Source organism: Protopterus annectens, chromosome 1.part1, assembly GCF_019279795.1.
Source record: "Protopterus annectens isolate FY-2018-M chromosome 1.part1, PAN1.0, whole genome shotgun sequence".
In the NCBI taxonomy this organism is placed as follows: domain Eukaryota; kingdom Metazoa; phylum Chordata; order Ceratodontiformes; family Protopteridae; genus Protopterus; species Protopterus annectens.
This window is the reverse complement of record NC_056726.1, coordinates 836,812,319-836,840,310: the sequence shown is the minus strand read 5'-3', so window position 1 is coordinate 836,840,310 and position 27,992 is coordinate 836,812,319. Positions and strand designations below refer to the sequence as shown.

The 27,992-nt window shown below is 44.3% G+C and overlaps 1 protein-coding gene across 1 annotated transcript in view; it reads left to right on the top strand.

Annotated features, from left to right (window-relative positions):
* DAGLB (diacylglycerol lipase beta) overlaps positions 1-27,992 on the top strand; it is a gene marked incomplete in the record, with an annotated part of 1,624,905 nt that overhangs the window by 1,359,979 nt on the left and 236,934 nt on the right. Inside the window, 1 exon segment of the mRNA XM_044078626.1 lies at positions 5,090-5,170. Coding sequence (XP_043934561.1) covers positions 5,090-5,170 — 81 coding nt within the window.

Here is a 27,992-nt window from a genome sequence, read left to right as displayed (position 1 = left end):
CCTCCTGCCCCAGTTAAACCGGATAGGTATTATAGGGTGCCTGAAGCTCATAAGTATCTTTTTAAGAGTCCTAGGGCAGACCCAGAAACTGTTTCTCAGGGGCCTAAAGGTGTTAAGGCTTCTGTTGTTAAAAATCCTGTTCCTCCTGATAAAGAGGCAAGGGCTTTGGATAGATGGGGAAAGAAGGTGTATACTTCTTCCACTTTAGCCATGAGGGCTTTGAATTGCCAGTTCCACATGTTAAAATACCAAAATTATCTCCTTTCACAATTGAAGTCTAAGGTGGATGCTCTGGCGGAAGGTATTGAGTGTAAAGAGTTGCAGGATTTAGTTCATGTTTCTGAACAGGTGGGTAAGCATTCTTTGCAATGTGGTTTTGATGCTGTACAGGCCTCTTTGAGGGTGGCTGCCACTGGTTCTGTTCTTCGCAGGCACGCCTGGCTGAGGGATCAGAATTTGGCTGAGCATGTTAAGACAAGGATTTTGGATGCCCCGTTACAATCTGATGTGTTGTTTGGTTCGCCTGTGGAAGCAGTTTTAAAGAAAATGGAGGACAAGGCTAAGTCTATGCAGACTGTTAAGGATTTTTTGCAGGTTCAGCCTCCAAGTTTAGTAGAAATTGGCCTACTAAGGGGTGGACATATCCTTCTTATGATTCCCAGTCTAGGGGTAGGTCTAGACGTGGTAGGGGCAGAGCTCAAGGTTCTTTAGGCCTAGAACAGGGAGTTCACCTGCTCAGTCTTCTGGTGAGGGCAGGGGTCAGTCCTTTCGTAAACAGACCCAATGACCTGCCTTTTCAGTTGCCAGAGCCTTCTCGTCTGGCAGCACCTTTGGGAGGAAGGCTGGCACTTTTCAAAGAAAATTGGAGTTTAATTACCCAGGACAGATGGGTATTAGATATCATTCACCACGGTTACAGGTTTTATTTCCATACCTTGCCTCCTTTCAAAGGCATGCCAGACATTCCGCCTCTACAAAGAAAAGAGGCTCACAAGCAAATTTCTCTGTTGCTCCAAATAGGGGCCATTCAGCCGGTTCCTGTGCCAGAAAGGGGCCTAGGATTTTATTCTCGCCTGTTCCTAGTACCAAAAAGGGGAACACGTGGAGACCAATTTTGGATTTATCTATCCTCAACACTTATCTGGACATTCCCAAGTTCAAAATGTTGACGTTACAACAGCTTTTACCTCTGCTGGGAAAAGATCACTGGATGGTAACTTTAGATCTCAAGGAGGCTTACCTTCATGTGCCTATCAGACTAAGTTGCAGGAAGTATCTGCGTTTTCGAGCTGGGAATTCTCATTATCAGTTCTCTGCATTGCCCTTTGGCTTATCTACTGCACCCAGAGTATTCACAAAAGTTCTGGCTCCAGTGATAGCTTACTTCAGGCTAAAAGGCATACAAATCTATCCTTACTTGGACGACTGCCTGATTCTGGCTCAAGAAAAGGAAGACCTTTTTAACATTTGGAATATGTGATAGCAGTGCTAAGATGCCTGGGGTATTCTGTGAACGAAATAAAGTCCAGTCTAGTACCCTCTCAAGACATGTGATTTCTGGGTGTGAGACTGAATACAGCAACCCAGATGGCCTTTTTAACCCCGGACAAACAAAAGAATCTGTCTCTTTACTTCCATCAACTATCTCTTCAGTCCGGGCTGACTGCAAGGACAGTCCTTCAAGCCTTAGGGTTCATGGCATCTTGTATTCTGGTGCTTCCCAATGCCAAACTGCATATGAGGAAGCTGCAATGGTATCTCAAGAATGTATGGACACAGCACTGCCAGGATTTGGACACTGTCATTCAAATAATACCTTGCATTCAAAAGGAATTTTTGTGGTGGGCTCAGGAATGTCACCTAAACAAGGGACTCTCTGTGACCCGGCCAGAGGCGAGTCAAATTCTAACGACAGATGCCTCAGACATAGCTTGGGGAGCTCATCTGAATGGAAAGTGGATACAAGACAAGTGGCCTGCCAGACTACAGCATCTACATATCAACATGAAGGAGATGTTAGCAGTCCAGTTTGCATTAATGGCTTTCAAGGAGTTACTTCTTCCAGGGCAGGTGTTGATTCTAACAGACAACACAACTGTCATGTGGTACATCAACAAACAAGGGGAACACATTCTTATCCTCTATGCAGGCAAGCAATGATTTTGTGGGAGACTGCGCTCAGCTTGCAACTAAATCTTCAGGCAAGGTTTCTGCCGGGAGCACAGAACTCCTTAGCAGATGTGTTAAGCAGGCATATCATGGATCCCCACGAGTGGAAACTGGATCTTCATGTATTTCGGAAATTGACAGTGTCATGGGGAACTCCAGACATAGATCTGTTCGCTTCTCCACTAAACCACCAGCTGCCAAAGTTTTGCACGAAAAGGTTTCATCACACAGCTTGGAAAGTGGATGCTCTTTCTTTCATTTGGAAAAATCTTCATGTGTATGCCTTTCCACCTCTGCCTCTCCTCCCAAAGGTACTCCTAAAGGTCAGACAAGACAAGCCAAGAATGATTTTAGTAGCTCCAGATTGGCCTCGGCAACACTGGTACCCATTACTGAGGAGTCTGGTAAGGAAGCCTCCATGGCCTTTACCTTTGATTTCACACCTATTGTCTCAGAGGGACGGTCATCTACTCAATGTCAAGCTTCACTCTCTTCATCTAACAGCCTGGCATATTCTGTTTTGAAACACAGCAGGTCTCAGCTTCCTCAACAAGTTTTGAATGTGATTATGGAAGCCAGAAGACCTAGTACAAGGAAAGTGTACGCAGAAAAATGGAAGAGATTTTTGTTTTGGAGTGCAGCAAAGGATTTGGAGGTTTCTGAGCCTAATTTGAGTGTGGCTCTTCAATATCTTACTGAGTTATTGGACAAAGGTTTGTCTTTCTCTTCCATTAAGATTCATGCTGCAGCAATTTCAGCTCACTATGATTGTGACCCACCATTGTTTTCTCATCCTTTGTTCAAGCAATTTCTTAGAGGGCAAAGAATATAAGACCCCACGTAGAGCTCCTACTCCTGCTTGGGACCTCAATTTTGTGTTGGAGAAACTTACTCTACAACCTTTTGAGCCTGCGGCTACTGCTGAATTGAAATACTTGTCATGGAAGACTGCTTTTTTGTTGGCCATTACTTCTGCAAGAAGGGTTTCTGAATTGCAGGCCCTTATGGCGGTTGAGCCTTTTTTGATTTTCCATAAGGATAGGGTATCATTACGCACTAATCCTTCCTTTATGCCTAAGGTGGTCTCTAGTGTGGCTTTAAACCAAACTATTCATTTGCCTACTTTTTATGCAGATCCCCAAAATAAGGGGGAAAAGATTTTGCACACTTTAGATGTACACAGGCAGTTGCGTTATTATTTAAGCAGGACTAAGGATTTTAGGCAGTCTCAGCAGTTGTTTGTTTCTTTTGCTTTGAGTTCTCAGGGCAAGCCTGTGTCAAAACAAACTATTTCTAAGTGGATTGGGTTTTGCATTGCATTTTGTTATTCCCATCATGGCAAGGAGGTTCCAGCTGGGATTAGGCCTCATTCCACTAGGGCTACTGCCACTTCTACAGCATTTCTAAGGGGGGTGGCAACTAAGGATATTTTGGAGGCAGCTACTTGGAGTTCAGTGCATACTTTCTCTAAGCATTACCACCTGCCTCTCTATTCTAAATCTAGGGCTGGTTTTGCCACGGCTATTTTGCAGGGCATGTTGACAGCTCCAGCTTCTTTATGATTTGCCAGCCTCCCTTACCTCTGCTTTGGGATTCTACCCAAGTGTTAGGACTGCAGCAATGTGGGATGAAGAACATAGTACAGTTTTGTACCTACCATAAATGTAGATGTTCGAAGATCCACATTGCTGCAGTCCAATTTACCCTCCCTCCTTCCCCTCTGTGTTTAGGGGTGGTTGTGTGGGTGGGGTTGTACTTCTGTAAATTTGTATATATTGTACATATATTTGGTACAGGAGTGTTTGGTGTTTTTTGGTTTTGGCCTTATCTTTTTAGGGTCTTCTGACATCTGGGGCAAGAAAAGACTGAGGATATGACGTCGGTCATGCGCATTTGTACCCTGACGTCAGACTAATGCGCCTTGACCGACGTCAGCCTTATACTTTGGTATTCGGGCCAACTGGGACAGCGGACTACCCCAAGTGTTAGGACTGCAGCAATGTGGATCTTCGAACATCTACATTTATGGTAGGTACAAAACTGTACTTTACCATGGATTTTGGGGGCCCTGGGAAATATTGGTTCATGGAGAGAGCCAGTGTGTCCCTGCAAGTTAACAGTGTGCAGTCTAATTGCGTGGTGGGTGGAGATCCATACCCAGGATATTAGCACATATTCCTTCTTTGCTGTTAGTGCCAAGGTAGTATTCTGTGGATTATTCACTGAAACAGACTGGGTAACAGCATCTCCTTTACATTTAGTGGTTGCCACATGCCATCACATTAAGAAAATGGATATAACCACCTTCTAGGTGTTCAGAACTGATTCCTTGTAACACACAATGATGTGCAAGTTTAAGATATGCAGTCACATCACTCAAAAATTCATCAATCTACAAAACAGTTGTAAATAAATGGGAAACTGTGTTTTGATGTTGTCAATACTTAAAGATTTCATCCATTTGTTAATGGATTAATTATGTTGTCAGTATGTTAGGATGTTGAACTGTCACAACTGTTCTGTTAGGGTGCTTCTGAGAATGATGTGGGTATGAGTCTGGAAAAAGATTTTTCAACTTTTTTATTTTTCTTTAAGTGTGTGTATTATCAGAGGGAGATCATGTTGTTTTGGAAGCACAGCTCCCCCCCCCCAAAAAAAAGTGATGATTTAGTAGATTTTTGTAATATTTTAACACATTGTTTTGTTTGGTGTTGTGCTCAATTTAGATATTAGAGGTACGATATTTTGTGCCTCAGGTTAGGGAGAGAAAATATTTCAGTATAGAGTTGGATAACTGACTCGGGCACAGTAAAAAGTGAGGTGAACAAAGAAAGAATGAAAAGGTTTACTGCATGCTTTATAGTACAGTAGTTTTAATATGCAAGTTACCATACTTAACAAGTTTGCTTTATCTTTTTAGGGAATGGTTCAGACCTCAGAGTATATTTACTCTAGGCTAATAAATGATGGAATTTTGAACCAAGCATTCAGCGTTGTTCCAGTAAGTTACTCACAAAGTTTGTATCTTCATATTTTGAGTGAAACTTTTAATATAGCAAATCTGTTCTGTCTTTTAAGTTACTGTAATTTTTTTGTGTACTGGCCTCATAATATTCATTGTATAATTCATACGGTTGCTTCCTTATGAGTGCATTTCTGTCTTGTGACTTATATAACCCTATTTCTAAGAGGATTGCTACGGGTGCCTGTTCATGCTCCTGCATCCTGTGTGTCCAAAGGTATTCTGGTTTCCTAGATCCCAGCTTAACTAGTAGAATGAAGCACCGTCTTGGGTAAGTGCCATGGGGTCTATATCATATGAGCGAATCGCACAAATTGCGAACGCTCATAATATCGAATGTACAGGACCTTGAACTTCCCACACCCCCCGCTAAATATATATTCCAACTCCGAGATCGCACTACAGTGAGGAAAGGGCAGATATCCCATTCTTCACTATACCACAGTCTCAGAAAAAGCACTTTGAGGTCCAGTACGTTCGATATTATGAGCATTCGCAATTTGTGTGATTCGCTCATATGATATAGACCCAGCGCCATGACAAAATGGTTTATTGCATGATGTTGGACTACATGAATTTGAAAGCCATTATCTGGCATTTTAAGTGGCATTTTAGTGAGTTTGTCTCTTATTTCAGATACTATTGCAAAATTCATTCTTCCCAAAATAAGAAATGTTTTTGATAGATAAAGACTGACCCTTATGGTCTTCCAATTTTCTTAGCTGCAGGGCAAGCTGCATATCCTGATTGTTTTTTTTTCTCTCACTGCCCAGCTTTCACAATTGTGGCATTTTGTGTATACTGTTCATTTTGAATTCCATTGCTTTATTTCATCATACTGCCTCTTAAGAAATTCAGAAAAAAATGTTCCAGTGATCCATTACCATTTACCTAAAACCGTATTTCTTCATATCTCCCTTGAGCCAGGTGCATAGAGAAGGGGGAGATGTTCATCAAAATGATCACTGCTGCAGAAGCCTTAGCTACATGGTTTATATCCTGCCAAGAATATAACAGCCAGCCGGTTTCCAAAGTTTCAGGGCACCTGCTAAGTGCCCAAACTATCAGGCAGCTCGAACTGAGCTGACTAAAAGACAAGTCTGGGTGCCAAGCCCTTCAGAGCTTTACTGCAACTTAAGATTACACTCCTCTGAGGCTTTTGAGGATCAATGGTCAGCTTGTTCTGTTCCTTTGCTGGGAAGATAAGTTTCCCTTCGGGGAAAACCTTCAATGTAATAATTTAGGTTATTATTTATAATTTCCTCTTCAGGAAAGTTACTTTAAGGCTAGGACTTTGTGTTTTAAGGGACTGTCATGAGACTGTACTGTACTTTTAAACAGAAGAGCTCTTTTTTCCCTGTCCGTTTAAAAGTTGTTTAAAGTAAATGAAAACAATTTTCTTCTGTGGAGAAACTGTGTTTATTTTACTTTGTGGGACTGGTAAAGTGTTTTAAAGTGCCTTTTACTGTGTTTGTCTGGGGAAAAAAGTGAATTAAATACTTTTTTATTTTTACTGGCATTTGCTGCTTGTTTTCCTCCAGGAAGAAGCCACCATTTTCAGCTTGACCATGGAACAAACCACCACTCCCATGGTCGGTCCTTCTTCCAGCCACAAAAATTGCCACACAGTAGCAGCAATTTGCCTCAACCATAGATGGGTGACTCTGCTGTGACCATTTATTGAACCTTAGACCACTCATCTTTTACTCCGAATCCCACTGATGTAGCACCTACAGCCACTATGGACTGGGGAGTTAGCCACATCCTCTGCGGCTGCTGGGGGTCCCCTTAGTGGGCCAGGGGGAGCCACTCTTGTCCGTCCTGAGAGATGGAACAAGGAAGCTTCCCTGTTTTGCCAGAGTAGTGTGCCCATTCCTTGGGAAGCTGCTGCTGCTGCAATTAATAACACTATTGGCCCCATTTTCTTTGTCAGAAAGAAGTAAAATATTAAGGCTGTATCTACTCTTCCTCAAATTTCCTTAGACAGGAGTAATTTACTGGGTCTAGCTTTGGGTTTAATTCATGCTACTGATCCATCTTATAAGGTAATTTCTGATAAAAGACAGGGATACTTGCCTTTTCTGAAGAGATTCAAGATTTTGAATGTGTACAGGAGGATGAAGGGACAGATAAAAGATTTCTCCTCATATAGCTTAGGTAATCCTTCTACTGCTAGACTTGGTTAATTCCAATCCTACTATTTCTGGTAAGGATGGAAAAATTATTTATAAGCATGGGAAGAACATCTGTGTTTCTGCAACTTTGATTTTCAGAAGTTTGAATTGTTAGGTCATATGTTAAAGTTTGTCTTGACTAATTATGAAAGTATGAGGAAAAATTTGCTTTAGTTAAATTTATTCTGTTGTTCAAGTCACTACTCACTGTATACAGTGTGTGCGTGTATGACTTTGTTGATACTTCTTCAAGGACTTTGGCCACTGGTACTGTTTTAAGGAGGTTTGCATTGCTGCGTTATCAGAACCTCCTGGATGATGTTAAGTTTTTGGCCCTTGTGTCACGGAGGTGATCAAAATGTGCAATAAAAAGGGTAAACTGATACTGGAAATTCTAAAAATTTTCATCCCCCCTTTTCCAAATTTTCCAAGGGATTTTTTAGCTCCTCATCCAATTTTGGTAAGAAACAAAAATAAACAGTCTCAACAAAATGCAGATATGCAGACATTTAAGAAGAAATGGCAAGGGGTTGTGAGAAGAATTCTGGAAACTCAAAACCAAGCTCAGTCCAGTAAGTCAGAATAACTATTTATAGGTTCATAGACTAAGCCGCAGTGGTGCAGCTGTAGTGTTGTCGCCTCACAGCAAGAGGTTCTCCCGTTCGATTCTCGGCTGGAGCGCCTTCTGTGTGGAGTCTGCATGTCCTCCCCGCAGTCGAGTGGTGTTCGAAAGGCATGCGTAAATGGACGTGCCTTCGTTGAAGGTTGGGCATCGAGCTGGCACCTCAACACCATAAAATTCTACTGCCAATCATTAGTGGACTGGAGTTCCACTGTGGCAACCCCTAACCGGGAAAAGCCGAAAGAAGAACAAACAAACAAGGTAGGAACTAGGCTATCTGCCCGAAGGCATTTGTAAGCCTAGCCAGAATGTGTTGGTTTTCGCCACCCCCTAGATTAGTTCCCTGTGTCTCTGTCCAGCAGAGCCATTGAAGTGACTTTTAAGAGACTTTGTTCCCTCCTCCCTGCCTGGGAAGACATGATCGACAAACCATGATGCTTTGCCAGAGATGGTCTGCACCTGTCACCCCTGGGATTCAGGTTACTGGCTAAAGCTCTTGCCACCCCTATAGTGCCTTTTTAGGCAAAGTTCAAAGGATAAAACCACCACCGTAACAGATACAAGCATGCAAAATATGAAGGTAATGCTACTCAATGCTAGAAGTCTAAACCTCAAAATGCACTCTCTCGAGGCACTCCTAAAAATGGAGAACAGCGATATCTGTGCAGTAACTGAGACCTGGTTCAAGGCTCCAGAGAGCACCCCTGCAATACCAGGCTACAATTCTTACCACACTTTTCTGCCACAAAACCAAGACCGAAACACTAAAGGTGGAGGAGTGTCCATATTCACCAAGGATATTCACACCGTCAGGCTAGTTGCCCAACACAATGCATCTGAAATTCTCCAGGTGCAACTAACACTAGGTAAGACTGCAATCCAAATTGTAGCTTGCTACAGATCCCCTACCATACCCCAAGATTCTCACTACACCTTTCTAATCATACTGGAAAATATTAAGATACAACCAAACACCCTAATACTGGGTGATTTCAACTACCCTGCCATTAATTGGGAAAACTACTCGGATACCAACTCCTTTTCCCAACGGTTCTCATAAATTCCAGTGCCCTGGATCAACTAATCCATTGTCCCAACAGGGGCTACAATATCCTAGACCTGGTCATTACCAACATGGGGATAGATGCTCCACACCAGTGGTCACCCCCCCTCATTGGTCAGGTCTGACCATAAGCAAATCACCTTTGACATCCACATCCCACCCCCACTCCCCAGTAAGGAAACCTCCTTAAAAAACTTCTCCAAAGCCAACTTCATGCTACTGAAGTCAGAAGTGACAAACTTACAACACCCACGCAGACGGGATCTGGAAGTTTGACTGCAGAATTCTACACTAAGGCACTGTACAAGCACATCCACTCGTGCATGAATCTTGTCATCCCAAATAGAACCAAGATGCTCTCCTCGAAAAAGAGGAAGCCAATCTGGTGGTCCCCTGCTATAAACAAACTATACAGCAGAAGGAAGAAACTGTTGCAGAAAAGAGGAAAATCCCAGGATGCAAAAAACTCCCTCACCAGCCTCCAGCCTCAATAAGAAGCTGAGATCCCTCATAAAATCCTCAAAAGCTAGTTACAAAAATAAAATTGCCAAAGATTCCAAAGACAACCACAAGGCATTCTATAGTTATGTCAAGAATCTAAATGGCAATGCTCAGATCTGCACTGAGCTACAACAGAATGGCATTAAATATCCTGATCCCAAGGATATTGCCAATATCCTGGCAGATCGATTTAGTGCCAACTTCACCCCCCTCTCACCCCCTAAAGGGCCCATCTCAATACCAAAAGATTGCCAAATTCCGATAATCACGGCCACACAGGTAGAAACCACACTCTCCAAAGCTAAGAATACAGCATCCTTGGGACCAGATGACATCCCAGGCTGTGTACTACATGAACTCCAAAATGAACTGGCACCTCACCTAAGTGTCATGTTTAATCATAGCCTCACCTCAGGCTTCGTGCCCACTGAGTGGCGCACAGCTACAGTTATCCCACTCCACAAGGGGGGATCCGCATTGTTGGATCCCGGGAACTACCGTCCCATCAGTCTAACAAGCCTGATCTGCAAGGGCATGGAGCGCATTATCATGGAACTTATAAACAAAGACATTGGCAAACTTCAAACACTGGACCCCACGCAGTTTGGGTTTGTGAAGGGCCGATCTTGTCTCCTGAATCTCATTGACTTCTTTGAATCAGTCTCCAGAGTTGTGGACGAGGGTAAGGCGGTCCACGCAGCCTATCTGGACCTCACCAAGGCCTCCGACACCATCCCCCACTCTGAAATCATAGATAAACTTACTAAGCTGGGCATAAATCCCTATGTCACTCGATGGGTTGCCAACTGGCTTACTGACAGAACCCAGACTGTAAAAGTAGCCGACTCCAAATGCAGCTCCAGACAAGTGACAAGTGGAGTACCTCAGGGTTCAGTCCTGGGACTACTCTTGTTTGGCATCTACTTCTCTGAAGTACAAGCCAGCACTAAGGGACTCCGGCTAACAAAGTTTGCAGATGACTGCAAAATGGGAGCCATTATTGAATCCCCAAAAGATGTGGATATTCTACAAAAGGGCCTTACAGAAACAGATGCCTGATGCCAGAGCCATGGGCTCAAGCTTAATGCCAAGAAATGTATAGTTATCCCCTTTGGAAAAAAAAACATGTACCCATGAATTACCACATAGGTGGCAGGACACTAAACATCGAAAGTGTGATGAGAGACTTAGGGACACAGGTGGGCAGTGGTCTCACTTTCAATAACCACATTGCCACAACAGTCAGGAAATCCTTGTGTGTAGCACACCTCATCACTAATGGCTTTTCATCCAGAAAAAAGGAAGTCATTGTCCCACTGTACTCATCCCTTATTAGACCCATTATAGAGTATAATGCCCCGTTTGGTATGTACCTCACAATCTGCAACAGCTGGAAAGGCCACAGAAATACCTCACTAAAAGAATCACAGGCCTAAAGCAGATGCCATATGCTGACTGTCTAAAAAAACTCCAGCTATACTCTGTGGCATATCGTCTACTCAGAGGCGATCTCTGCTTAACATACAAGGCCATGTCAAACCCTGAGCTGTTGGACATGCTCCACTTAAAGAAATCCCAATCCCTCAGAGCCACATGCTCCAGGGATCTAAACCTAGTCATCACAATGAACAAAACATGCTGGAGGGATAGGTTCCTGACCCAGAGACTCCCCATACTCTGGAATAGACTGCCCATACATGTCAAGCAGAGCACCTCCTTGGCCCTCTTCAAAAGGAACCTTGATGATTGGATGGGAGATAGGAAATTCACCCTGGGGATCATGTCAGTTGCCCTGCTAGACAGGGGTCCAGAGAAGTAAATATTGTGGGAAGAAATATCCAGGGAATTGTTATGGCTAGGCTTGCATAGGCCCTAGGGCCGATAGCCTAGTACCAACCTATGAACCACTCTGACATCCCCTTTTGTGTTCCAGGAAGTCGGAATATCTACTTCCTTCTTTTCAACAGAAGGTTTCAGACCAATGTGTTCTGAAGCTCATTCTTCAAGGTTACAGATGGCAGTTGGGAGGAAATCCCTCCTTCCCAGGGGGAATTCTTCATCCTTCAGACCAGACTCTTATTTCCACGTGTCTTTCATCACATGCTGTCCTTCAGAGTGATAGAACCAGTTTCACCTTACCAAGTGGGGAAAGAGGTTTTATTCATAGATGTTTATAGTACTGAACAAAGAAAGAAAATGCTTGGAGACCAGTTCTGGATCTTTCTTCACTAAAATTGTGTGTAATACTGCCCAAATTCTAAATGACGTCAATTCACAACCTGTTACCTCATCTTCTTCATTCAAGTTTCTTGTTAACACTACATTTAAAAGATACTTATCATCACATCCCTGTTCATCCAGATGTCAGACATTACTTAATATTTGTGTGCTTGGATCACATTATCAGGCCTCTGCCTTACCATTTGGAATATCTACTGTACCAAGAGTATTCAAAAAATGTCTAGCTCCAGTTAAAGCTCCATGCAGGCTACAGGGTATCCACATTATCTTTGCAGAGACTTTTTTTAAGTGTCAGGAATCTCTCTCTCTCTCTTGCGTAAGAGATCACTTACAGAAGCTGGGATTCCAAGAGAACATTCAAAACTCTTTCTTGACTCCTCCTCACAGGGTTATATTTTGGGGATGTTAACTGGACACCAAAGTTCAAAGAGCTTTTCTTCCACAATAAAAAATAGACCTAGATATAGATCTATTTCTATGGTTTTCTACTCAGACTTTGGTCACTGCAAAAGAAAAAGTACTTCAGGATTTTGGGTCTCAAGGCTTCTGTGATTCTCATGATGCCCCTGGCAAGACTCCACATAAGAAAGATACAGTGGTATCTGAAGTCTCTTTGGTCGTAGCGTCAACACTCATTGTCTTTCAGATCACAGTGCTGGGGTTTGTCAGAAGAGAAATCATTTGGTGGAGACAACAGATCCAGGTTTGCCCTTCTTTCTACTTGGGGTATAAAAATATCTATGTAAACATTTCCAAACAAAAATCCTAAATCTTCTAGATTTTGTTGCATATTTGGAAGACATACATAGATCCCCCTCATTGTTTCTTTGTGAATTGCTTATCCAGTCTCTCTTCCCAGTCCTTTCTAACTTCCAGTTACCATGCAATATTTTATATGCTGTACTAATTATTCATTTCACAACAGCAGGTTCTGTTTTAGATTCTAGTAAAAACTCTACCAGTACTGGTCATTTGTTTAGGGACACCCCCCCCCCCCATTTCTTTCTCTTTGCCTATACTCGGCTATCAGTTTTTTTATAGGGAAGTCAATCTCTAAACTGCAGTCCAAATAAACTCTTGGCATCTTCCCATTCTGTTACCTTTCTTTGTCTAGTTATTTGCTGCCAGTACCTTGGTTCCTTTGCTAGTTTTCTCCAGTAAATTCCAGCCCCCTCCTGTGTATTTTCTGTATCCCTAATTGCAGTCATCCCTCTTGGCAGAATCTCCTTTCTCCATTCCTGTGTTGACTTCGTTCTTAGAATACTTACTGCTATTTTATGAATATAATATTCTGTATGATTGTTATTCTCCTTAAAGGTCTGCATCCAAAATCCCAGTCTCTCCTTGTTTCTTGAGTTCCCCGTTTCATCATAATCCGTTTCCACTTTGAGTTATAGTTTTCTGCTTGTGTTATGTAGAGGAGCCTTAACAGTGTTGCTCTGAAATACCCCTTCAAATCGGGTAATCCCAATCTGCCTTGTTCTATTGCTTATTCCACTTGACTGTTTTTGTAGTTGATGCCAGCAACATATCCAGCACCCGTTTGGGGGTAGTTATCTGTTTTTACAATATTTGAGTTACTATCCTATGGCCTTTTTTACTGGCCATTTCAGCATGTCTGTCCATGGATCCTCCTCTTTAATGCATTTTCATGTTAAAAGGTTTTTGAAAGAGGTTTTAGATAAGAGACCTCAAAGAAAACCAGTGGTTCCGTCATTGGAATCTTAATTTTGCGTAAGAGAAGCTAATACTTACTCCATTTGAACCAGCTAACCTTGCTGACTTGAGGTTCTTAAAATGGAAAACAATTTTGCTGATTACTCTGACCTCTGCAAGAAGTGTACCTGAGTTGCAAGCTCTTATGGTGAGACAACTCTACCTAGTTTTCCACAGGGTTTCTTTGAGAACTAATCATTCCTTTATGCCTAAAGTGCTCTCCAAGTTTACTTTAAGTGAAACTATCCATCTCCCTTTTTTTTTTCTTGAACTAAAAACTGAGGTAGAAATGATACTCCGTACTATGGATGCCCACAGACAGCTCATGTACTGTCTTGACAGAAAATCTTTCAAATTTTCTGATCAGTCATTCATTTCTTGTGAACATAACATGGGACAACCTGCAGCAAAACAGACTATTTCAAAATGGTTGTCTAAGGCTATTAGCTTTTGTTATACTCACCACTACCAAACTATTCTGGGTAGTGTCAAAGCCCACTCTACTGGGACCCTGGCTTCATCTTTGGCCTTTTAGAAAGGGTTGAATTTTAGAAGTATTCTAAAAGAGAAACTCGGTCCTATGGACATACTTTTAGAAAGCACCACAAGTTTAATTCCTTCGGTTGGTCTAGATCAGGCTTTGCTAGGACCATTCTCCAGAGGCTCCTGGACTCTCTTCCTTCCACTTCCCAGATATAGTAAGTTAGGGTAATTTATCCATATAGCTAAGGCTAATGCAGGAGTGATTAAATATGATGAACATAGTACAAATGTGTAAGTAAACTTACAGTAACAGTAGATGTTCGAATGATCACAGCTGCAGTAGTCCCTCCTCCATCCCCCTTGTTTTTTGGTGTTGTTTATGCCAGGGTGTAATTATTTATTTTTGTTTTTCCAAGCATTATCCTTTCAGTGCTCATCCTCTCTCTCTTTGTTGGAAGGAAAGCTCTGAAGGGCTTGGTGTCCACACTTTTTCTTTTAATTAGCTCAGCTTGAGTTACCTGACAATTTGGATGTGTGGAAGGTGCCCTGAAGCTTTGAAAAGCCGGCTAGCTGTTATATACTTGGAAGGATATAACTTGTATAGCTAAGGTTACTGTAGCAGAGATCATTTGAACATCCACTGTTATGGTAAGTTTACTTACATGACCGTTTTATACTCAGTGATGGGCCTGATGATGGCGAGTACAGTGGCACAGTGACTTCACTGGACCTAGATGCCATGCCCATACTTATAAGCTGAGTGACATAGAATGATTTTCTTGCAACTTTAAATACATGTTGGTCAAAATGGATAAATAACTCAAGCAAGCGTTGACAGAGTGAGAAATAACCTTCTATGTGTAAAAAATCCAAGTAATCCGGTCTTCTGAGACAAATAATTCAGTTTATTACACAGATAAACCACGATAAGCGCTTTCACTAACTAGTAGCTTCTTCAGATCACAAACCGTTTGTGATCTGAAGAAGCTACTAGTTAGTGAAAGCGCTTATCATGGTTTATCTGTGTAATAAACTGAATTATTTGTCTCAGAAGACCGGATTACTTGGATTTTTTACACATAGAAGGTTATTTCTCACTCTGTCAACGCTTGCTTGAGTTATTTATCCATTTACTTATCTTTTTTATAAGCAAGCGTGCTGTGGCAGTAATCAGCATTTTTAATTTACCTTTCAACATGTTGGTCAAAAGCCAGGTTACTGTCTACAGAAATCACCACATTGCTGATTACCGTGTTTTATCAATAAGGTTGTTTCCCCCGGGTGGCCGACTTTCCAAAAGGTACTTTAAGGCATTTCTTGGCACGGAGTGTTAAGTCATGGGTTTGGCACCATTGATTTGTCTGTGTTAGCTCTTCCTTTAAGATGCTAGCATCTTGGAGGGGAGTTAATTATTGCTTCTAGCTTGCAGTCATCCGGAAACTTGGTAAGCCAGATTCCCTTGACATTGGCCTTGACTTCTGAAAAATAGATGCCAGAGAGGACTGGACCCAGCACAGACCCCTGGGTGACTCCACTGGTGACTGACTTCCTTGTGGAGATGGTCTCTCCAATTATAGCTTCCTGGATCTTGTCTGTGAGCCAGCTGGCTATCCATTGAGTTGCATAGGGGTTTATGCCTAATTCTATGAGTTTGTTTACAACGTATTGGGGGGGTGGGTATTGTATCAAATGTCTTAGCTATGTCAGAGTAGGCAGTATGTACAATTTTGCCTTTATTCATTGTCTTGGTGACCTCAAAGAAGTCCACCAGGTTCAGTAGACGTGACCTGCCTTTGATGAAACTAGAATGAGTTAGGTCCAGGGTTCGAAGGTTTCCTGTGTTAGTGTTAATCCTTTCTATGACTTTGCAAATGAGACTAGTCAGACTAATGGGTCTATAATTCCCAGAATCCATTAATTGTCCTCTGTTGTGCAGAAAGATGCGTGGTGTCTTTTGCTTAGTTCCTAATCATTTGGATCAGGATTGTAATGTCTGTGCTGGGTTCAATCCCCGTGCCTTGACCGACAAAAGGAATAAACTGATCCTTAAGGGCTTATTGCCAACCTCTGGAACTCAGACCTCTAAACCTGGTTCTTCAAAGGAACATAAAGATCAGAAGTAGCCCAAGAAACTAACCCCCTCAGCCTTCCCGGGGGTCTTGTCTTTCCCACCTGAAAAATGGTCAAAATTATTGGATCCTACATCGAGCGAGAAAAGCTAAACCTTCGGATCTGAGAAGTTCCTCAGATCAAACGCTGTTCACAATAGACATTCCTTCTTCCAGGACCCATGTTATGCCGGATCCCAATGTTTTGGATTCAAAAGAGTCTCTGGATCTGGCAGACATTGTGGAGATCTGCAGCTCCTCTTTTGCCTTGAATCCAAAGGCCTCAGACTGTAGGTCTCGGAGCCATACCCCAGGTGGAGCAAGTTCCCCTAACCTATTACAGCTTCCAGAGTGGCTGATTCCGCAACTAGCTCTGATCATTCATCCATATCCTCCAGGTCTTTCAGAATGTCCAGATCCGAGATCAGCAGAATGATGTGGAGTTGTTGAAGGCTCAGATTGAGATGGGACTGTTGCACTCTCCATCCCATCTTGGATCCGTGAGAGCCCCATTACCTCTAATATCCTCTCCTCTTTCGATCCAACCATCTGCTTCAGAAACTCAGGATCTGGGTACCCAGAGAGAGATGTCATCAGATCAGGGAATAGTCTTTTCCTCAACTCTGGCAGTGCCCCAGACCGCCTTGGCACTGTTGCTGTCAGAGCTAAGTGGGTGCTGGACCCAAGGCGTTGGCGTTGACTCTAGGAGGTCGGTCTCTGCTCCGACCTGATCAGATCTGTTCCTTCCTTCTCGGGACTTCGACTTTTCATAGCTTGGGGCTGGTGTCCTCCATGCCCTTAGGATCTGGGATGGTGTCCACCTTCTCTCCTCGGGCAGTTTCAGCTCCGAGGAGGGAGGTGGAAGGACCCCCAGGTCTGTCAACTTTCCAGGTGGCAGAGAGGGCATTCTCTAGATCTAGAGCTGTGACTCCTCCTCCCCTGGGTGCAACTAATTTCCCTTTCAATCCAAGCCTTGCTGCTACTGATCCTGTCCTTGGTCAGCCTGTCCAAGAGGTCCTCCAGGCCCCTGGTTTACAAGGGGTCCCTCATTCTTCCAAGTCCTCCTCTGAGTTACTTGCAGCAGAGGTACCCAGGAAGAGAGCCACAAGAAGAAACATGTAGACTCTCCCGTGGATTTCAGTGAAGGAGAGGGGTCCTTCTGGTCACCAGTTGAGGACATTGCCTTTGGAGATATTTTAGAGATCCTGAAATGTAAGGGTGAGTGGTCTGTCCAAACCTACACTTTAGAGGAATCGATCTTTCTGGAGGCCTTTGGGACAAGCCCAACTACATCTTGGGTGACTCCACTGGTGGATGAACATATTGACATGGTGTCCCACCGGGCTTGGAAGGAGCCTGACACAGTAGAGCCTATTCCCAAGTGAGAGGATAAATATTTGAGTCCCCTGCTGACAGTCTTCACTGGAGTAAGGGCATCTCAGTTGATGCTATTATAGTGTCAGCAGCAAGCAAGAAAGAGCTGACAGAACAAGGCTCTACCATACACCCCAAGAACAAGGAGTCTCAGGCGCTGGATAGGCATAGGAAGTGTGTTTGCACCTCATCCAACTTTGCACTGAGAGCATTGAATTATCTGGCCCGTTTTGCTCATCTGCAAAGGGACCTGGTTCATGAGCTTACCAACTCCCATTTAGGGTACGTGTAGGCAGAGGACCTCAAAGATGGTGCCTGCCAAACTAGCCACCCTATCCTCACAATCCTCAAAGTAGCTGATGGCGGAAGGCACCGAACTAGCAGCTGGATCAGGCATAGCCCTCAGGCATGTCTCCTGATGGCTATGCCTAACGAGAAGCTGGATCAGGCATAGCCCTCAGGAGACATGCCTAGTTGAGGCTTCCTGGGTTTACAAGACCCTTCAAGGCATCTTTTACCAGTGCCCCATTAGATGGTTCTTCGTTCTTCTGTGTTTGGACCATCAGTCAAGGAGATGCTCACCTGCAGTGAGCAAGAAGGAAAGACCCCTTTCTGCATAGGGATCAAGTTTTCTTCCCCACAAAGTACCTTCTGTAGGAACCAAAGTAGTAGGAAGAAGATGTGGTTCAAGAAATCACAGGGTCCTTTCCAGGATTCTCACAAGGATTCCCTGTCCAGAGGCAGAGGGCAAGAATTTAATGGAAGGCACTGCCCCAGGGGCAGAGGGGGTCCGCAGAATGGGGTTTAAAGAACCTTTCTCAGACAAGCCCTGTCAGTGCTCCTGAAGTGTTGCCTGACTGTTCTACTCTGGAGACAGGAGAAGATTTTCCTTGCTCCTGGATGCCTGGACCAAGATAACAAATGAAAACTGGGTGCTGGACATAATATGCATTCCCTTTTGACTTCCTCCACCTATAAAAAGAAAGCTCCCCAATGTACCACCCAGTCAGAGGCAGCAAGCCCTTCAAGAGGTTCAGAAATTTTTGGAGAAAAGAGCCATCCAAGAGGTCCAAACTGCACAACAAGGATGCAACACGTATTCATGCTTCTTTTTGGTACCAAAAAAGACAGGGGACCTAAGGCCCATGTTAGACCTGAGCAGATTGAATCTGTTTGTCAAGAAGTCGAAGTTTCACATGGTGACGGTTCAGTCTATTCTGCCTCTACTGTGCAAGGATGATTGGATATGCTGCGTAGATCTCCAGGATGTATACTATCACATAAAGATCTACAGATGCTCCAGGAGACATCTGCACTTCCTGCTGGAAGCCAGTCATTATCAATTCAGAGCACTGCCCCTTGGACTCACCACAGCCCCCCAAGTGTTTACCAAATGCTTGTCAGTGGTGGCAGCTCACCTGAGACTCCAAGGATTCCAGGTGTTTCTGTACTTGGACAAAGTCTGCATCTGTGAAGCATCAACTGGATCAAGAATTACAGTTCCTATTACATCTATTCAGCCAGCTGGGGATTATTATGAACATGACAAAGTCAAATTTGACCCCTGTTCAGACCATATAATTCATTGGAACAAAGTTGAACTCTGTCACTTGGGTAGCATCCTTGTCCACTCACAGGGTGCTGTCTCTCAGGCAACAGGTTCAGTCCTTGCTAGACACGCCCAATCCACGAGCAGTTCTCATCTTGAAAGCTCTAGGTTCCATGTCAGCCACCATCTTACTGATTCCACTAGCAGGATTTTTCATGAGAGTTGTTTAGTGGACTCTGTCAGTCCACTGTTCCATTCTGTTTCACCCTTTGAGTTATTGGATCAAACTGTCTCAAGTCTGCTGGTGACATTTTCAGTGGTGGCTCTTCGTGGATGACCTTTATTTAGGGAAGCTGTTCTCTGTTCCCCCTCCAACGGCCACAGTGACCATGGATGCCTCCTTGTTGGGGTGGGGAGGCATAACAAAGGAAGGTTGGTCCAAGGCAAGTGATCCCTGACCAAGATCAAGTTGCACACAAAGATCCTGGCAATGCGAGCAGTCCTGCTATCATTGCAAACCTTTCAGGATTGCCTCCCACAGGGAACGATAGCAATTAACTCAGACAATATGTCAGTAGACTGGTATATCAACATGCAGTAAGGCCATGTGGGTGTGGGACTGGGCAATCTCTTCCAACTGCTTTCTTCTTGCAATGCACATTCCTGGAGAGACGAACATGTTAGCAGACAAACTAACTAGATCCATCTTGAGTCCACAGGAAAGGTCCCTGAACTAAGCAGTAGCAGATCAAATTTTCAGCCGTTGGGGCCTACCTTGCTGCGACCTATTTGCCTCCCCTCTGAACAACAAATGCAGCAGGTATTTTGCTGTGATCCCTCCAAAGGGGGAGTTACCCAGGGATGCTTTAGTACATGATTGCCCCCCCCCCCCGGTCTCCTGTATGCATACCCTCCTATTCACCTGATCCCAAAAGTTCTGCAGAAAACCAGCAGGTTAAGACTATGTTAATCCTCATTGCCCCCCTCTAACCTCATCAGGTATGGTTCCCCCTTCTGTGGTCTTATGCAAAGTATCTACGATGGATACTGGATCCCAGACAGGATCTAATCTCTCATCCAGTGGAACTTCACCGCCCAGCCAATCTCAGATCCCTCAGATTGACCACATGGTTTCTCCACTTCTGCTGATTTTAAGGCAGTCCAGGCTAGCTTTCCCCACTCTGCAACATCATACTTGCTTCGCAGAAGCCTTCTACCAAAACGTTGTACTGTAGCAGGTGGAAGAAGTTTTCCATTTGGGCTTTAGCCAGGAAGATGGACCCTTTTTCAGCTCCAGTTTTTGCCATTCTCCCCTTTCTAAGCTCGCAGTTCCATCAAGGGGCTAGTTTTTTCACAGTTAAGTTGCAACTGGCGAGGATTGCCAATTTTCACTCTACAGAGGACCCATCACCTATCTCCACCAATGACTGTGTAAGGCTTTTATGAAGGGAATTTTCCTACTCAAGCCCCCCATTAAGGATCCTTCTCCATCATGGGATATGACCTTGGTCTTGGAAGGCCTCACTCAGAAACCTTTTGAACCAGCTGCCTCTTGTGATCTAAAGTTTTTGTCTTGGAAGACTTGGTGGCCATTACTTCCCCCAAGAGGGTGTCAGAACTTCAGGCTTTGTCTTCAAAACCACCATATATCAACTTTTTCAACGATAGGATTTCTTTGAGAATGAACCTTTCCTTTATGCCTAAAGTGGCCACTGAAACTAATCTTAACCAATTTTTCCATCTGCCAATTTTTTTCCCTAACTACTCAACAAGGATGAATATGTGCCCCATTTACTCAATGTTCATAGACAATTGCATTTCTGTCTACACAGAACAAAGAACTTCAGAAAATCAGAACAGTTATTCATTTCTTTTTCACCCAGTTATTTAGGCAGAGCAGTGTCAAAAGTAACTCTGGGGGGATGGATTACTTACTGCATGCCCATTATTTATTCATTGAAGGGGATACCACTTCTCCATTCCCCAAAAGTGCATTTCACATGGTCGATGCCCACTTCCTCAGCTTTTTCATCTAGGACTTCTATTGATGAAATTTGTGCTGCAGCATCCTGGTCGAGTTCACATACCTTTGTTTCTCATTACAAATTGGATGTTGTCTCCAGGAATAGAGCATTCTTTGGCTCTGCAGTGCTAAGGCATATCCTTCCATAAGGGCTACTCAAGGAACCATGCAGCTGGGGACTTTGACCCAGTAGTGAGGATGAATGAAAGAGACAACATCAGATTTAGGAGTTATGTACTTACCATAACTTGGTATCTGTGTTGTCTTCTTTTATTCATCCTCACTTTCCACCCTATCTTTCCCTTCTTTTTTCTCAGGAATTACCTGGAGGATACAGGAAACCATAGGTTCCTAGTCTTGAGATCCAGGTTGGACAGTACTATTGTTGTACTAAGTTCCTTTTGCATTGTTGGCATCTTGTTGTTCAGACATCAGTATCTATGTATATATACATGTATTATTCCTTCTGTCGATTCATCTGTTCAGCAAACTCGATCTGAGGAATTGGTGGAGTCACAGGGTATTGTGGGAGTGGGAAGGGCTTGAGACACAAGGTGTCAGTCTTTTGGAAAGGTCGGATCGGATCTGAGGATGGATCTGAGACCCAGTGGTGAGGACGAATGAAAGAAGACAACACAGATACCAAGTTATGTTAAGTACACAACTCCTAATTCCACACACTGCTTTGTGATGTTAAGTACACAACTCCTAATTCCACACACTGCTTTGTGCTGCATTTGAGGCTTTAGACATAGCTTAAGAAGGCCTTATGGTTGTCCTTGTACTGGAACACTATCTTTGTTGGACTTTATTAGTTCTCTTAGCTGGCTGTACAGTTTGATGAGAGAATTTTTATCTTTTTGGAATTATGCTACTAAATTTTAGCTATGACTTTTTTCTTGCATTATACATCCTTTTTTAATTTTGGATTCCACCAGGGTGCCTTGTTTTTTTTTAGTTAGTTTTGGGCTTACTTCTGGTAGACACAGCAACCTCTATGCAGTCATTGACATGGTTGTACAGAGTTTCTGTGAATAGCTCCACATAGGCTGCTGTGTTATCTGGGTTTGGAGGGGCTTGAAATTTTGACTGGTTATTGCTTAATAAAAGGTAGTTTGCCTTGGAGTAGTTTCTGTTTACAGGGTTTGCTGGAGTTACAGAACTGGTTCTTATTTTGAAGGAGTCTAATTTATGGTCTGACCTTAACAGGTAGGACATGACACTGGAAGGAGTGCAGTGTTCTACCATATTTGTGAACACCGGGTCCAGTGTGTTTGTACCTCTATGAGGTGTATGGACTAACTGGTCCAGACAGTGAATGTTTACAAAATGTAGGAATCTCTGTGATTGCATATTTGGGGCCATGTAGGATTCTCAATTTGTAGGGGGATAACGTTCTCCATGAGTATGGCTTTCAGTTGAATGGTGGGTGTCTCCAATAGGTCTAAGTATGAGTTATGGGTTTCATGGGACATAGAGGGTGACCTAATAGCTTGCTAGTATGTGATATGGAACTTTATTTAGTATAATCTGGATGTGGAGAAACTCAAGTGTATCATCCTGTTTAACCAACCAAGATGGATGCTTATTACTGATGAAGATCAAAACACTTCGACTTCTAGTCTCTGTTTGTGCAGTTGCTAGTGTAAATGTGTGTAAGGCACTGAAGCATTGCATTGGTTGGGTATTCTCTGTGGCTTTAAACAATGTCTCGGTAACTGCACAGATGTCCACGTTCTGTAAGATGAGGAGAGCTTGAAGGGAGTGCAGCTTCCTGTTTAGACTCCTGGCATTGAGTAGTAAAACCTTCATATTTCCTTGAGTAGATGTTGGAAGATTTGGCAATTTTGCATTGTCCTCCCTTATAGAGCCTTTTTAGACAATGTTTAGCCAATTTTTGAAAGCTTATTGGGGTGCGGACCATCTCTGGCAAAGCACTGTGATATGTTAGCCATGTCCTGCCATGCTGAAAAATATTGTATCCCCCAGAATGTCACCAAAAACTAAGCCAATTATTAAAATCAATCCACTTCTGTTCGTATTGTGGCATCATTGTTGGTGAAGGTTGAATGCTGTTCATTGCTAAGCACATACCATCCTGTGACACATAGTCTGAGAGTACCATAATGTCTCTCTTTATATAGTTTAGGGTGGTACATATCAATATATTTACACCTACATGGACTATGATTGAATCATATTGGTACCTGTGGTGCAGTGGCTTTTCCTAACTTGGTGCATCCTACTGAATGGTATTTCTTCTTGTTTAGCCGGGTGAGTGGGGCATCAGTATGTTGTACAATGGAGTCCTCTGTGACTAGAAGTCCTAGCTTGTGTATTGGCTTGCCTTATGGGCTTGATAGTTGAGGCTCTGCTGGGTGTGGCTGTAGGTTGAGTGTTAAGTGTTGGTTCTATGGATTGTTTTGGGGTTTGCTGAGGATAATTTTTGAAGGTGGAAAGATTGGCAGGTCTTTGGGGTTCGGGAAGATTGCATTTAAGGGCCTCAGCATAAGTTGTTCTGTGTGGTGGGTGTAGTGTGTGCGTTTCTGACAACCAGATTGTTATGAGTGTTTGTACACAAGAGTTTTGCCTCCAGAGACATTGTATTTACACATTTCTCACATACTATATTTGCTTCTTTGAGGATTAAATTGTTGTCAGTGAACATTAGACAATCCTTACCTGAATCCTTATCTGAATATACCCATGTCCACCAAACTCGGTGTGGAGAAATTGGGAAAGTGCATATCCATGATGTTAGATTCTTTATTTGGTGAGCCACAAGGGTGTGGTTCACAAGGGGTTAGTAGTGGGCTGAATGAGGGTGCTTTTGTGGCTAGAGACTAGGCTAGGCTATGCAATTCTAAATTTAAGGGACATTCCTCCTCAACACGCAAACTAGCTGCTCTATTGCTACTCAACACACACAGTACTTGCTCTACACTCATCAAGTTACTGGTACAATTTCAGAGGTGTTGTTATAAGGAAAATTTGGTTTCTAGATGTCTGTATCTATACAGGACACTACTAACTACTCCTGCACAATGGACAGTGGTTCACAAATGCTTCAAATTTATATGTGTACTTAAAACACAGGAAATTAGCTTCTGAGTCTTCTGGCCAATAAAACAACTACACTTACAGCTTTCTTATGTATATCCCAGCTCAGGTAGACCAGGCCACCACCTGCTTCAACTACATGGAGTATCCTAGTCCTCTTTTTGTAAAAGCACAAAGATTGCATGAGAGTGTAATGCTACCACAAAACAATTTAAAACTACCTATACAAAGTGATTTCAAGTATTAGGGACCTTTAAAATTATGAAGCAGTAGCACTCTAAAAGAGTTAACTGAAGTGCAAAATAATAAAATAAATCTCTTTTCTGTCAAAGATGGAGGAGGAGTAATGCAGGACCATCTGGGAGTTCTGGGAAAATGAGCATGAAACAATTTGTAGTAAAAGACATTTTCAAGTGTAGTACCAGTTTTCTTGGAGGACACTCAGTATTATGGAAGCATGGAAAACAAGGGATTGGGAGAGTGCTTAAACGGCTTACCCAACAGATAATAGCAGTAAAAGTGGGGAAGGAGAGACTTTGGAAGTCCGATTATCGTAAAGGATGTAGGATGGCCAGAGGCACAGGGTTTTTAAATGACAATAGGAAAAGGGAGGGAGAGTTGGGAAAAATTCAACCCTATATTGTTAGAATTTCATAAACATTAGCTTAATGCCCAATAATGGAGCAGAATATACAATACTCTCACTACTGCAATTCGACCTCTGTCCAATGTACCTGACTGTACAGAAATTTATCAATAACACTGTTCATGGAAAAATGCAGTAATATGTGACTAAATGAGGCTCAAATCTGGCAGTAGTTCACAGTTCTTCCACAATTGCAAATGAAACTACAAGTCTAATGTCCTAGAACAAACTGAAAATGCAAGCAGATAACTTTTTCGGCTAAAACGTGGAAAAAAACAGAAAAGCCAAAAAAGTATCAATACACAGGTCACAACTTAAAATATTCAAGTAGAATTGAACTAAAATATATTTTTTTTCCCTTTTTGATGAAAAACTTGATCTGAAGTAGGGACTTCATTTGTCAGCAACCTGTGGGTCTTGGATCTGATATTGGATCTGAGCCGGCAATAATTTATACAACTATGGATCCGAGCTCCTAGCTCCTCCCCTCACCCATAATCCCCTGCCAACCCCAATTGACCTCAGATCTAGTTTGCCGCTTTTAGAGAGACAGCTGGATTGCAGAGCTCCTGGCGACTTCAGATAAGTTGTTAAAAAACTTGTTTAAAAAAATCAGAAAACCTTTCCTGTTTAACTTGAGTGTGTGTTTACGATCCCTTTAGGTTAACTTTTACCTCTTTTAATTTTAATTTTTTTAGTGTTCCTCCCCTCGTTGGTCGTAGTGTGTGTGTGTGTTGTTTGTGTTTTGGGGCCTGGTGTATGTGTGTAGTCCTTTCCTTAGAAAATGTCAGAGGCCCCAAAGCCCATCTTTTCTAAGTGCACCGAGTGTGGCCATAAGCTTTCACCGGCGGATGGCCACACTCAGTGCATTCGGTGCCTCGGGGTTGAACACCTGTCCTCAGGATGCACGATTTGTGCAGGGTTCAACCCCAGGGCACTGAAAGAGCGGAAGTCGAAGCTGGTCCTGGCGGGACTTTTGCCCCCGGAGTCGGCTTCGGTCTCCGCTACTCCCGTGGCACCTCCCCAGCCCGTGGTGATAGCCACTCCTGCCCCCCTTTGTCCAGCCGGGATTCAAACTCCTACTAAAGCGCCGGAGGATAGGGAGGCCAGGAGGGAAAAACGGAGGGAGAAGCACCACAAGCGGCGGGCCGAGGCCTCCGCTTCGGCCCCGCCAGCTAAGCGGGCTTCTCCCTCCACGGCTTCCAGGTCTCCTCCTCCTTGGCTCTGATCACCTTGCTTCTCCCCGGGACCTGAGGAGGAGAACTGATCTCCGTCGAGGTCATTGAGGCGGCACTCCAGGCCTGCCTCGGTGGCCTCGTTGAGATCCACCTACAGCCTGTCTGACGCAGACTTGGACCGGATGATGAGAAGGTTCATCCAGACCCAGCTGCAGATGGGAGTGCTCCTGCTTGACATCCTTTTTTGCTCCGATAACTCCTTCTCCGACCCGCTTCTCGGGTTCGGAATGCTTGGAGCCGGGCAGCGTTGGAGCCGAGGGTGGGTTGGCGCCTACAGTACTGGGTACTTTGGATCCGACCCTGCCCTTGAGTCTGTCGGTTCCATCGTCGGATCCAACCTCTCGGAGCCGAGGCCTGAGCTTCGGATCCGAGGGATTCAGTGTGCCTTCGGCTCCGTCCAGGTCGGAGCACACTGGTCTGTCGGATCCGACGGTCTCGGCTCCGGTTCCGATCCCTTCATTGGATCCAAGTGGGAGTCGGCTCTCGGAGCCCAGGGAGAGCGGCTCCCCCTAGGCCTTCGATGTAGTGGAGAGGGCTCTGTCGAGAGCATCCAGACCCCCGACCCTTGTCTTGGCTCTGCCCTGCACTTTCCTCTCTGCTGGGCCAGGCTTCCATCACCTGGCCACAGGGACAGCCTGCTTCAATGTCCCAGGTTGTTCCTTTGGAACAGGACATTGCTGGCGAGACCACCTCAGACAGCCCCCCCCCGAGGATGTGCCTCGCAAGCACAAGTGTAAGAGGAGGCACGTGGACTCCCCCAAGTCCTTAACAGAGGACACGGACTTGGATGAAGAGGAAGGCTCCCCAAGATCACCCCCCAAGGATGTCTCCTTTGGAGACATCATGGAAATGCTTAGGCTCAGGGGGGGGGGGGTCTGCCCCCAAGGCTTCCTCTGACGAGTCCGTGTTCCTGGAGGCATTCGAAGCAGGCCCGTCTACCTCTTGGGTGTCCCCTTCAGCCGACCCCTTGGTGGACCTTGTGACCACTAGGGCGTGGAAGGAGCCGAACACTGTGGAGCCTATTCCCAAGTGCCCAGACAGCATATTGAGCCCCCCCGCAGACCGTCCCCACTAGAGCAAGGGTCCCCCTGTAGATGTCATGTTGATGGCGGCAGCCACTAAGAGGGAACTGGCTCAGGAGGGTCCCTCGGTCCATCCTCCGATCAAGGAGTCTCGATTGATGGATCACCTTGGGAGGCGGGTATTCAGTTCAGCGACCTTCTCGGTAAGGTCTCTGAACTACATGGCACATGTCATCAGGATGCAGCGCGATCTTATCAAAGAATACACTGCTTCCCCCCCCCCCCCCGGAGTCCAGGTCGGCGGAGGACAAGCAATTGTACTCCACTCGTATGGCCACTCTCAGATCTGTTTCCAACACCTCTATGCGGCTTCTGTCTCGCGCTACTAAGGGAGCCGCTAGAGCCAGCAGAGCGGGCCTAGTGATGAGGCGCCAGGCCTGGCTCTGACATTGTGACTTCGTGGAGCCCTTTAAGGCGTCCCTTGCGAATGCCCCCTTTGATGGTTCTGCCTTATTTGGCAAAACCGTTTGCGAGACACTTGTCCAGAGCGAGAAGGATGGGAAGACGCTGTCTGCCATCAGAGTCCACTTCTCTGCTCCCCAGAGGTCCTTTTCCAAAAACCAAAAGGGACAGAAGAAGATGTGGTTCCGGAAATCGCAGCATTCCCAACCTGCTCCGGACAACCAGTCCTTCAGTGGCAGAGGAGGACGGGGAGGATGCCGCCCTAGTGGCAGAGGGGCACCAAGAAATTTTGGGTCCAGAGAATCCTTTTCTGATCGGCCCACACAACAGCCCTGAAGGGTTGCCCGACTGCTCCACTCTGGAGGCAGTCGGGGGGCGTTTTTCGAGGCACCTGGCGGCATGGGAGTCCATTACGTCAGACCGCTGGGTGCTTCGGATTATATCCAGAGGTTACAAAATCCCTATGCTTCATGTCCCCAGACTCAAGAACCTCCCCGATGTACCACCCGATCAGAGGGA